Genomic DNA, 13,315 nt, shown 5'->3' on the forward strand with positions numbered 1-13,315 from the left:
ATGACATAATAACAGGGGTGGGCGTGGCCTGGGGAGGCGTGTGATTGACAGGAGGTGGGCGGGGCCCCGAGCCCGGGGATTCTCGCCTGCGATTTTTTTCCTCCACGCTTTGCAGGAAAGTAGGTTAGCAGATCTCTCCAAGCGCGCTTGGCAAAGGCGAGGGAGACAGGAGGCGCGCGAGGGAGAGCTCCCGTCCAACGCATATTATTATTATTATTATTTATTCCTAATAATCAGGGTATAGCAGAAACAGAAAGCAGGAGGGAGGGAGGAAGAAGGAGCCTCGGCTCTCCATCTCTCCATTATTTATTTTTCCTTTCTGTTCCATCCATCCTGCTGCAAAAGAGTTTCGCTTCTGCATCCAATCTCCTACATGCGATTTCCAGAAGTGCGCACATAAAGGGATATCGGCCAACATGCGAGGTAAGGGTTATATTTCGTGTGGTTTTTTAAAGGGGGGGAATGGAGAGAGTCTGAATCTTCGCTGGCCCCGATCCGAGGGCTTTTAAACAACCGAAAAACAGCAACAACAACAACCACCCCAAACTCTGCTTTACGCAAGGTTGGAAGCGTGCGTAAATCTCCCCGCACGCGGACGCTGAACTGCAGCCTGCTCGGAGAAAACCTATTGAAATCGGGAAAGGGGAGGGGAGGATCTGATTTCAATGGGTCAACTCTTGAGTAGGACTTGGCTGCGTTTGGGTCTATTGAGGGGAGAAGAAGCTGCGCTCCTGTGAGCCGCGCCTATCCCGAAGTAAATAAAAAAGGGGTTATTGGAGCCACCTGAGTTTTACTCGAGAGTAGACCTGTTAGAATAAATGGGGCAGCGGGAAGGCTTATTGCAACCCCAAAACTGCGACCTTATGCATGCGCACCTTTAACCTGGGAGTAAACCCCGTGCTTCTTTGCTTCCGAGTAGACCTGCAGAGGGATGGCACTGTTTACTTGGGAGTAAGTGTGTTTAGGGAGGCTTTACTCGCTCGGGAACGTGCTTAGGCTTTTGCAGTCTGAATGATGGTGCGGTGGGGTTTACTCGGAAGCAAATCCTTCTGTGCGCAGGGAAATGAACGCGTGTAGGATCGCAGCCTTAGTTTTGGGTGGGAGGTCCGGATGGTGTTCCTTGCCTCTTAGAAAATGATATTTTCTCCCAACATCAAGCAAACACTGGTTCACTTTGCAGCTGAGCAACTTTACAGTATATGGCGTAAAAACCCAGCAAATAATAATATTTATTATATAATAATATTAATTATTATTATTAGGGCCACCAGGGCAAAATAAACTGTCAGTTGCAGGAGAAACAAGAGTTGCATGCGACTCAGAAAACACCCTTTTAAAATGAATTTTGAGCCAAGTAAAGTTGCGTCCATTCATTCCAATGGGCCTTCTCTGAGTAGGGTTGGGTCAGAGACAGCCTCATATTATTTCCATTACCCACCTTGATTTATCCCCTGTCTTGGTGGCAAAGAATCTTGTGTTGAAGATTCAGGACCTGCAATTATTATTACTAAATCCTGAGCAACTGTTACTTAAGCAAAGGACACCGGGAGATATATAATTACGTTGGTGATGCATACAAGATGACAAACATGATCTAAAATTTGTATACACTATGTAGCGTTCCCAGGATTTTCCTTTTTTAAAAAAATTGACCAGAGAGAGAGAGAAATTCAGAAACTGAGTTGTTCCACCCCCAAAAAGTGCAAAAAAAATCTCATTTTGAACTTCACCAATTTGCCTCTTCCTTCAAAAGAGAAAAAAAGTTAATTAAAAAAAATGTTTTATTTTGTTATCAAGAGTTGTTGTTTTTTTGCGGTAAGGTTTGGTCGTGTTTTCCGGACTGCAAATCTCTCAGGCTGTAATTCCGAATTATGTTTGCTATGGATCGTGTCCCCAACTCTCCAGGAGCCAGTGGGGCTTACTTCTGAGTAAAACGTCTTTGAGACGTCCCTGCAAATCTCTTTGCCTCTCTGTTCCCTTGTATAATTTGATGGCGTTCCCCCCTCGCTAGGAAGGTTTTAGTTAGAGAGCTAGATTAGGCTTGGGCTCCCACGCTTGTTGCTCTGAGGCGACAATGCACTCTGCACATTCTCAGGGGCACTCTTTCCCTGCCAGAAATCCAGCCTTGATGAAAGGACACAGTTCCCCCCCCCTTTAAAAAAAAATTCAGATTCCCCCAGCGCAATATCTGCTGCAAATTGCTTCCCACTGAAATAAATTGGCCTTAATGTTTTATTTCTGTTTGGTGGGCTGGTTCCATTTAAAAAAAATAAAATGTTTCCAGGCTTAGCATGGAAGGAAATATATATTTTATCGTTAAAAGAAAGGGAGGAGTAACAGACATGAGGAAGAGATTCCAGAGTGGGGGGAATAGGTGGGCCAAAAGAAAATAGGATTTTTATTTTTATTTTTAAAAACCACCCAGTAGACAGTTTCCGTTCCATTTGAGAGCTGCCCACCACTAAGTTAAAAGTTAAATTAATCGTTATTTTTCTATAAGGTTAATACCAGGCCTTCAGCTAAGGCTGGGCATTCAGTTTGGGCAGCTGCTGAAGGTTTGTTTGCTTGGAGAATGTATTGACTTGTAGGACTGTACTGCTTCGTAAACCTTTTATATGGAGGTCTCAGTGAGGAATTAAGCTGTGCTTGTCATTAAGCCCTCCTTCCCACTTTTGCCTCGGTCCACGGACTCTTAAATCTTGCGGTTGCGGGTTCGAGATCCGTGCTGGGCCAAAAAGATTCCTGCTTTGCTGCGGGTTTGGCTGGATGACCACCGGAGTCCCTACGATTCCACCATCCTGTTCTAGGATAACCTAGCAAAATACCCAGCGCTGGCCGATGAATCGTGTCTGGTGAGCTTCCCGGTAGACCGAGGGGAAAAATGGGTAGCCAGGGCTATGATAGAGGGTCCTAAAAAAAGTGGGGCAACCCAGACCCTACGGCAAAGCCCTTTTTGGGGGGACTGGGCTTCTGTGCCCCACAGCACTGCTGAGTTCGGACGGATCTCTCCATATTTGATGCCACACATTCATATTCCCTCTCCAGTTCCAGCCCCTGCCATCTGTTGACCCAATTTTTTACAGAGTCATGACCCACAGATTGCCCAATATATAGCATATATATATATCCCCGAAACCTGATTTACAGGATTCAGGGGGGAAAACAAAACATATTAAGGATGTTACGGGTATCTTGCGGACTCTGTCTTTTCCGGCAGATGCGAGTTTCTGTCTGTGTTATTTTCGGGGGGAAAGAGAGGCCCGGATTTTGCTAATAGGTGCTAAGGCAACCCAGGGTCTGTGCCAGCTTTCGAGCGACCCAGAGGAATGTTCCTGTGTGACCTGCAAGGCTTGCGCATTGCCACACCTGGCGGGTCATGTGCTTCGGCATAATTTGCTACCGGCCGCTGTTGTTGCGTTAACAGTCTTGGAAAAAATAAAGAGGAGCAGTTATTTGGGTCAGCCTTCCCTGCCCGGGTTTTAAATTGGCAGTGTGGGCAGTCAGCTGAGCAAGAGACTTGTGAGACCTGGAGGCTTGCACGCTTGTGTGGCAAAAATAAGCGCTCTCTCTCTCCTGTTCATCTTTCTCCATCCCTCCTTCCCTCCATCGACCGGGGGACTGTATGGGTTTTACAGTGTGATGGAACAAGGTTTCTGCGACCACCTTAAAGGCATAACACATTCTTATTACAGAACACTCTGTCATGGACTAAGAAGCCATGTCTGTAGCCTTTTTGGGTGGGTAGAATATGCAGAATTTGCGCAGTCCCTATTTTCACCAGAGAAATGTTGGAAGGTATGGAATTATCTGACCCATGAGCTTTCTGAAGGCAATCCTGTATAGGGAAGTTTTTCCCCATGCTATATTATGTTTTTATATATGTTGGAAGCCACCCAGAGTGGCATATATATAGCAAAAAATATCATTATGGAACGGGACGTTCCTTAGTTTAATCGGAGAAATGTCGGAGGGCACGGCGCACGTTTGGAGCAGGCGTGGGGAGATTCACCTCGGCCTTCTCAAAGGAAAAAACCAAAGAAATGATGTTTTCTGTCCTGCTGTGGTTTTCCTTCGACCGCACGGACTCCGCCACGTGTCGTGTCGGCCATTTTGCAGCGGCCTCCGCCACCTCTCTTCCCAGCCCTTCCAAAGATGGCCGCAGCGACGCTAACAGGCGGTTTGGGGGGGGGGTAGGAAGAGAGAATGGCAACTGGAGCATAAAGATGGGAAGAAGAAGCCCCTTTGCGTTCCGGGAAAACATCTCCCTCGCTTCCGTTCGCCGCTGAGCTTAGGGCTTGCCGGTGCACGGATAACGCATGAAATTCCCCGCACTGGGATTTGCAGAGAGGATTAGCTGTGGCAGAGAGGGGAAACTTGCTCATCCCTGTTTTGTATCCCTGGACCCGAGCGTCCAATTTCCACCTGGTCTCTGTTTGCGCACTGCTGCTACGTCCCCGGCGCCATTTTGGTTCCATGCGCCACTCACCACGTTGGCCAGAACCAGTATGCGCCTCTCCTTTTTCCTGGCGCCATGATAGCCGAGCCCTTTCTGTCGACAGGAAAAGACAATGCGCTTCTCTGCAGCGCCCATGCTCACATGCGCAAGCCTCGGCTTTTCTCGCCGTCCGTTTTTCAAAATGCCCCCTTTATTACTGCAAATATATTATATTTTTTGCATTAGGTTTCTGTTGAGCATGGGAGAAAGGACCTCGAGGCCAAAAGATGCAAGCAGATTGCATCTGCAGAAGTCTAGTGTCCAGATCAAGGGAAGTCATTTGTTGTTGTTGTTTAGTCATTTAGTCGTGTCCGCCTCTTCGTGACCCCCGGGACCAGAGCACGCCAGGCCCTCCTGTCTTCCACTGCCTCCCGCAGTTTGGTCAAACTCATGCTGGTAGCTTCGAGAACACTGTCCCACCATCTCGTCCTCTGTCGTCCTCTTCTCCATGTGCCCTCCATCTTTCCCAATATCAGGGTCTTTTCCAGGGAGTCTTTTCTTCTCATGAGGTGGCCAAAGTCTTGGAGCCTCAGCTTCAGGATCTGTCCTTCCAGTGAGCACTCAGGGCTGATTTCCTTCCAAATGGAGAGGTTGGATCTTCTTGCAGTCCATGGGACTCTCAAGAGTCTCCTCCAGCACCAGAATTCAAAAGCATCCATTCTTCTGCTATCAGCCTTCTTGATGGTCCAGCTCTCACTTCCATACATCACTACTGGGAAAACCATGGCTTTAACTATACAGACCTTTGTTGGCAAGGTGATGTCTCTCAATCCCCCCCAAAAACCCCAACCTTATATCTGGTCTTTGGAGTCTACCCATCCTGGCCCCCATCGCTGGTCCAGATGTTTTTGCCTGGCTGAGTCCCTGGAGGAGGATAGAGAGGGAGAGAGAGGCCTGCCTAGGAACTTTTACAGATGTAAAAATTATCAAATGCTGCCCCCATGTCCTTTCTGTCTCTGGCCCCGCCCCTCCCTCGCCTGTGGCCCCCAGGGCGAGGTTTTGATGTGGCTCTCTGCTTAAGGACACTCCCTGCGCTGCCTTAAGCTGAACATTTTTCAAACGGAGCCTTCAAGCATCTTAGGGCGGCTTTTTGGAAATCGAAGACGCTGCCTCTGCCCATTTCACAGAAGGGAAAATAGGCACAATGCGCAGGAAAAAACAACCCCCACTTGCACAACTTACCCCCGTGCCAAGTGGGAAACCCTCAAGAAGCAGGCAGCCCCCCCACCCCAGGGGAAAAAACCCTCCAGCCCCAAACCAAACCCATAACCCCATAATTTTTTTAAAAAATGTATTATAACTGGGCGGGCAAAGGCAGGTTTTTGCAAGGGCCACAAGCACCCAATTGGGGAACCCCGATATTTCACCGTCAACCCTTTGAAGTGAGAAGCTTTGGAGGCAAAAGGTCCCAGGTCCCTAACTATAAAGTGCATAAGTTTCCTGTATTTTATTTTATTTTATTTTTGAATCCTTGTTTGGATTTCTCGTTTCCCCTTTGTCGTTTTTTGCAACTCGGCATTGATTACAGCGGGACCTTGGTACCCGAACGGTTCGGCTCCCGAATGCCGCAAACCCGGAAGGGAGTGTTCCGGTTTGTGAATGTTTTGCGGAAGCCGGACATCTGGCACGGCTTCCAATTGGCTGCAGAAAATTCCTGCAGCCAATCGGAAGCTGCGCCTTGGTTTCCAAACGGTTTCAGGCATGCATAGGCAAACTTGGTCCTCCAGATGTTTTGGGACTATAACTCCCATCATCCCTAGCTAACAGGACCAGCGATCAGGGATGATGGGAGTTGTAGTCCCAAAACAGCTGGAGGGCAGAGTTTGCCTATGCCTGGTTCCGCGAATCGAACGGACTCCCGGAACGGTTTAAGTTCGAGAACCAAGGCTCCACTGTACTAGCTATTCTGCATCAATTGTTTTAATACTTTTGTCGGACGTTGCCCAGAGTGGCCTGATGTTGTTGTTGTTGTTGTTTAGTCGTGTCCACCTCTTCGTGACCCCCTGGACCAGAGCACGCCAGGCCCTCCTGTCTTCCACTGCCTCCCGCAGTTTGGTCAAACTCATGTTGGTCCCTTCTAGAACACTGTCCCACCATCTCGTCCTCCGTCGTCCCCTTCTCCTTGTGCCCTCCATCTTTCCCAACATCAGGGTCTTTTCCAGGGAGTCTTCTCTTCTCCTGAGGTGGCCAAAGTCTTGGAGCCTCAGCTTCAGGATCTGTCCTTCCAGTGAGCACTCAGGGCTGATTTCCTTCAGAATGGAGAGGTTGGATCTTCTTGCAGTCCATGGGACTCTCAAGAGTCTCCTCCAGCACCACAATTCAACAGCATCAATTCTTCAGCGATCAGCCTTTAGCATATAAGTAATTACATCATCATCATCATCATTATTACTGCATCTCCACGTAGACCTGGGGGGAAAACCCTGCCTGAAACTCCTAAGGGATGCTGCCTGCCAGTGTTGACAACCAGTAGTGCCAACCTGGCCCTGAGACCGTGGCTGTATTGCCCTGGCACCCAAATTTGTGGACGCCCAGCCCCTCCGTGGGGAATTTTGTGGGTGCTCGGATCATAGCTGTCAACGTTTCCCTTTCTTTTAAGGGAAATTCCCTTATTCCAAATAGGATTCCTCGCAAGAAAAGTTGACAGCTATGGCTCTGGCACACCGGGCCCCAAGGAGTCGGCATCTACACAGACAACACTGGACTGAGAGCCTCAGTCCTGGTCTAATCCTTTATTTTTCCGCCCTGGGATTATAAAATGGGCTTCCAGGAATACGATGGAGAGTGGTCTGGTCTGTTCCTCCTCTGGAAAAAGTGCCGGGTTTCTGTTTTTGCCCGCCGTCTCCGGTTTTGCGGTGCAGGAAAAAATTCCAGTCGGAAACCCAAACTTCTGCTGCAAACGTCTTTGCCGCCTCTCTCGCCCTGAACACCAGAAACCATCTGCTTCCGTTCCTTCCTTGCTTTTGCAAGGACCTGCGATGCTGCTCTAAATGGGCTTCGCTCGAGGCCTCGGTTCTCTGCAGAGGCAAGCGTGGCAGAAGTATTCTTATTAAGAACTGCTCCAGTGACCTAGATCTGTCATTGCGGCGGGGTGTGTGTGCTTACGCACGAGGGGGGGTGTGTGTGTGTGTGTGTGTGTAGCGGCGAGGGGGGCAGAGGAGGAATCGGAAACCCGGAAAAAGAAAATCTGGAGAGAGCGAGAGCCAGGAGAGGCAGAGCTTGCCAACCTCTTAAACAGCAGAGTTTTTCCAAAAAATAAAGTTTCCTCCCTGTCATATGCATCATCTCTCGTCGCCCCAAACCACTGCCGGATTTACATATAAGCTAAACAAGCTATAGTTTAGGGCCCAGAAGGGGAAGAAATGGAGGCAGTGAGAGATTTTACCTTCTTGGGCTCCATGATCACTGCAGATGGTGACAGCAGCCACGAAATTAAGAGACGCCTGCTTCTTGGGAGAAAAGCAATGATAACCTAGACAGCGTCTTAAAAAGCAGAGACATCACCTTGCCGACAAAGGTCCGTATAGTTAAAGCTCTGGTTTTCCCAGTAGTGATGTATGGAAGTGAGAGCTGGACCATAAAGAAGGCTGATCGCCGAAGAATGGATGCTTTTGAATTCTGGTGCTGGAGGAGACTCTTGAGAGTCCCATGGACTGCAAGAAGATCAAACCTCTCCATTTGGAAGGAAATCAGCCCTGAGTGCTCACTGGAAGGACAGATCCTGAAGCTGAGGCTCCAAGACTTTGGCCAACTGATGAGAAGAGAAGACTCCCTGGAAAAGACCCTGATGTTGGGAAAGATGGAGGGCGCAAGGAGAAGGGGACGACAGAGGACGAGATGGTGGGACAGTGTTCTCGAAGCGACCAGCATGAGTTTGACCAAACTGGGGGAGGCAGTGGAAGACAGGAGGGCCTGGCGTGCTCTGGTCCAGGGGGTCACGAAGAGGCAGACACGACTAAATGACTCAACAACAACAACAACAAAGCTATAGTTTAGGGACCCCACTCCCTAAAACATCACTGGTTTGCTCCTTTCTATATATAGGGTGCCTACATTTTGCTATTTATAATTATTAGTAGCTTCATATATTTGCACCTATTATTACTTCATGTTATAGCAAGTTTCTAGAGACTAGATGATGAGTCTTTGTAAACTGTGTTTCTAAAGGACCTTTTGCTATTGCCAAATGCCAATGTGTTTGCATTATTCAGTTTATGAATAAAAGATCATTTTAAATTGGAGCTGAAGAATTATTTCACTAGGAATATACTTCTTCTTAATTGTCTTTCACTCCAACAATTACATGTTGATGGATCAATTACATTGATCCATCCAGATCAATATTCAGATACATGTTTTGAATATTGATCTGGATGGACAGTGGCCTTACTAAATACAGTGGTGCCTTGGTTCTCAAACTTAATCCGTTCCGGAAGTCCGTTCCAAAACCAAAGCGTTCCAAAACCAAGGTGCTCTTTCCCATAGAAAGCAATGCAAAATGGATTAATCCGTTCCAGGCTTTTAAAAACAACCCCTAAAACAACAATTTAACATGAATTTTACTATCTAACAAGACCATTGATCCATAAAACGAAAGCAATAAACAATGTACTGCAGTCACACAATCGATCCATCAGTAGCTGAACTGGGTTCCATGCAGTCACGAAAACAAAACGAAAAAAGAGCCGCAAAACCGCAAAATAAATAGCAAAAACAGACAGACCTCAGCGTAACACTCAAAACGGAGTATGTTCCACTTCCGAAAAAAGTTCGCAAATCGCAATGCTTACTTCCGGGTTTGCAGCGTTTGGGTTCCAAGTTGTTTGAGTACCAAGGCCTTTGAGAACCAAGGTGCCACTGTAACGTAATATTTCGCTCACGGTCATCAATAGCTGGTGGAGTTTTGGGGTTGGGGAGGGTTTTTCTGAGGCAGCGTGGCGTAGTGGCTAGAGCGCTCAACAACGCTTCTTTCTCTTGGCCCAGCCTACCTGAGAAGGTTGTTGTGAAAACGACAGAGAGCAGCGTAGGAAGAAGAGTGAGAGAAACGATTTGCCAGGAAGTCCTAACGGGCGAGGCTTTCTGCAGATCCTGCCCAGGAGCCGGGAATTCTGCAACTTGCACAAATCATGCAAATTCTGACGCAAGGGCAGCCGACACAATCTCTTGGATGGGGCAACTGTGATACGAGGAAAGCTTGCACCATTGGGAAGTTTATTAAATGAGGCCTGGCAGGGAGAAAGGTTTTTCTCCTCGTCTCATAACCCCAAGAAATCTTGGACGTCCGTGCTGGAAAATTCCGGGCGGATAAAAGGAAGGATTCGTCCCTCATTGAGCTGTGAAACTCCCTGCTGAAACTCCTAAGCCTCTCCTAGCCCCGGTTCATCTCTCCCCTAATCCTGGTTCATCTCTCTCCTAACCCCGGTTCGTCTCTCTCCTAACCCTGGTTCTTCTCTCCCTAACCCCGGTTCGTCTCTCTCTTAACCCAAGTCCGTCTCTCTTCTAGCCCCGGTTTGTCTCTCCCCTAACCCCAGTTCATCTCTCTCCTAACTCTGGTTCGTCTGTCTCTTAACCCCAGTTCGTCTCTCTCCTAACCCCAGTTCATCTCTCCCCTAACCCCGGTTTGTCTCTCTCCTAACCCCAGTTCATCTCTCCCCTAACCTCGGTTCGTCTCAAACCTGAGCCTGTGCGTCTTGCTTCTCCACCCTAGCCCCTTCCAACCCTACGATTCTGCGATTCCTTTGGAGGAATCTGTTTTGCCTGATCTAGCTCACCTTGGGCCCATAAGTGGCGTTTCCCCATATTACGCTAGCACCGCTTTGGTGGTACCCGCCGGAAGGAGGCATGGCCCCTTGTGGGCGGGGTTTCGGCACGGCGTGGGCGTGGCTACAGAGAAGCACCGTCATCCTCAGGAACCAACCGGGCTCTGAGTCGTTCTTCCGCCCCGGCTGGGACGCCGCTCCTCCTCCCCCCTCCTCGGCCCGCCCCTTGACTCTCGCCTTCCCGGATCCCCGCCGGTTTCCCCCTTCGGGGGAGTAAGCAGGGGTCCAGATCCTAATTGCAGCTCCCTGGTGTTGCCCTCATTCCGCGGCATCGACCGCATCCTCTGCAAAGCATCGTGGGCCGGCGACCTCCTTTGCCCCCGAGATTTCAGCCGGTTAATTAACCACGGCACCCCGTGCGGAAACGGAAAGGACGTTGTGTCTCTCCCCTGGGTTCCCGGCGCTTCCCGAAGTTTAATGACGCCGAGAGGGGGGTAACTCCTGGGGGGCCGGTCATATGAGATCTTCCTGTCCTCATTCCCCTTCTGCTGTGTCTCTCCCACCCCCTGCCCCACATCTGGACCAATCAATGGGTCCCGTTGCTCCCGGCACCAAGATCTGCGCCAAAACCTCCAGAGGAGTTCACCTGCTGTGTCTCTGCATGAGTTGCTGTTCTGCGCATCTCTCTCTCTCTCTCTCTCTCTCTCTTCTTTTCCCACTTGCAATCAACATCGGGTTGTTCCTTCGGATGCCTGGGCGGTGTGGCAAAAGCCAACGTTATCTTTATCTTTATCTCATTTATTATTATTAATTTGTCACAATAAAAAGCAAAGTAGCAGCAGCAACAACAACAACGAATTATGTTGCATGTTATTTATACAATTGAAATACAGATAAAGTTTGGGGACGTATTTTAAACTAAGATCATGGCCACTGGTCCCATCACCTCCTGGCAAATAGAAGGGGAAGAAATGGAGGCAGTGAGAGATTTGACTTTCTTGGGCTCCATGATCACTGCAGATGGTGACAGCAGTCATGAAATTAAAAGACGCCTGCTTCTTGGGAGAAAAGCAATGACAAACCTAGACAGCATCTTAAAAAGCAGAGACATCACCTTGCCGACAAAGGTCTGTGTAGTTCAAGCTCTGGTTTTCCCAGTAGTGATGTATGGAAGTGAGAGCTGGACCATAAAGAAGGCTGATCGCTGAAGAATTGATGCTTTTGAATTCTGGCGCTGGAGGAGACTCTGGAGAGTCCCATGGACTGCGAGAAGATCCAACCTCTCCATTCGGAAGGAAATCAGCCCTGAGTGCTCACTGGAAGGACAGATCCTGAAGCTGAGGCTCCAAGACTTTGGCCACCTCATGAGAAGAGAAGACTCCCTGGAAAAGACCCTGATGTTGGGAAAGATGGAGGGCGCAAGGAGAAGGGGATGACGGAGGACGAGATGGATGGATAGTGTTCTCGAAGGTTTGACCAAACTGTAGGAGGCAGTGGAAGACAGGAGGGCCTGGCGTGCTCTGGTCCAGGGGGTCACCAAGAGGCGGACACCACTAAACGACTCAACAACAACAAGCTAACTTTTCCCCTTTCGAAACCTTCCTTGTTTATTCTGCTAAATATCATTTATTTTATGCCAAAAGGGGAGGGGGGAAGCATTCCTTTATCCCCTTTCAAACTCGTATCGTTATTTCGACCGCGCGTTAAAATTGGTCACGTGCTTCCACTCTTTACGGGGTGCAAAAGGACCCCTGCGCACAGGAATAATGAGCGTTTTTAAAAATAAATTTCCTAAGTTTTGCAAGTGTTGCCTACAGAACATTGTCTGCATTTAATTTGATTTGATTTTTTCCCCGGCATGTGCACCTCGCTGTGCCGGTAGACCGGAGGGGGTGTTGCAGCGATGCAAGCTGCCAGATATTAAAAATTTAAATATATTTAAACGCAATAAACTGCATTATGGGGGTTATGTGTCACAGTCTCAGGGGAAAAGGAGGTTGTGTTCTCAACGGAAACTGAAAACGTAGCAATGTTGGTGCCAACCGAACCTCAATCAAATCAACTCAATTTAAATCATGAAAACTCAAAAATAAACCCTTATTTACTGATGAGTACCCATTGGACTACAATGTAACTTAAATAGAAAATCTTTAGAAAGATTTTTTTTCCTCCGAAAGGATTTTATTTTAAAAATCCAATTAAATTTAAAAAAATTCTGATTTAAAATTTTCAAAAATATGATTGATTTTTATCCACCTTGTTGCCAAATCCCTGGAGCCCTGGATGCCTGAGAACCCGCAAAATTCCCCACGAAGGGGACACATCCACACACGCAATCGGGGTTAAGTCCAAAGGGAAATTTCAAAAGCGAAATAAGATGGAAACAGTTTGCCCAAAAATGAAAAGGTTGAGGATGAAGGAAGTCAACGAGAAGGAAAGAAGAAATGAAATATTGCATTGTTCATTGTAGGTGGGTTGCGATTCGGCGCATGTGCAACTGCCAAAACCCGGAAGTAACCCGTTCCAGTACTTCCGGGTTTCAGCACATCCGTAACCTGAAAAAACGCAACCTGAAGCGTCTGTAATCCGAGGTATGACTGGATGTATTTTATCAAAGCAAAGGTTGAACTGAAATACAATTAAGAAGTATATTAATAGGGAGTGGGTGGCGCTGTGGGTTAAACCACAGAGCCTAGGACTTGCCGATCAGAAGGTCGGCGGTTCGAATCCCCGCAATGACGCGGTGAGCTCCCATTGCTCGGTCCCTGCTCCTGCCAACCTAGCAGTTCAAAAGCACACCAGTGCAAGTAGATAAATAGGTACCACTCTGGCGGGAAGGCAAACGGCGTTTCCGTGCGCTGCTCTGGTTCGCCAGAAGCAGCTTAGTCCTGCTGGCCACATGACCCGGAAGCTGTACGCCGGCTCCCTCAGCCAGTAAAGCGAGATGAGCGTCGCAACCCCAGAGTCGGTCACGACTGGACCTAATGGTCAGGGGTCCCTTTGCCTTTTTATATTAATAGGGAATGGGTGGTGCTGTGGGTTAAACCACAGATCCTAGGGC

At 48.3% G+C, this 13,315-nt stretch overlaps 1 protein-coding gene across 1 annotated transcript in view; it reads left to right on the plus strand.

The window, feature by feature from the left end:
- The first annotated feature begins 118 nt into the window (after window positions 1-118).
- LOC114588388 (nuclear receptor ROR-beta-like) overlaps window positions 119-13,315 on the plus strand; it is a 30,233-nt gene continuing 17,036 nt past the window's right edge. Inside the window, exon 1 of the mRNA XM_077921853.1 lies at window positions 119-423. Coding sequence (XP_077777979.1) covers window positions 417-423 — 7 coding nt within the window. The 5' untranslated portion in view covers window positions 119-416. The remainder of the gene's footprint in view (window positions 424-13,315) is intronic.

The sequence above is a fragment of the Podarcis muralis genome, chromosome 18 (genome assembly GCF_964188315.1).
Source record: "Podarcis muralis chromosome 18, rPodMur119.hap1.1, whole genome shotgun sequence".
In the NCBI taxonomy this organism is placed as follows: domain Eukaryota; kingdom Metazoa; phylum Chordata; class Lepidosauria; order Squamata; family Lacertidae; genus Podarcis; species Podarcis muralis.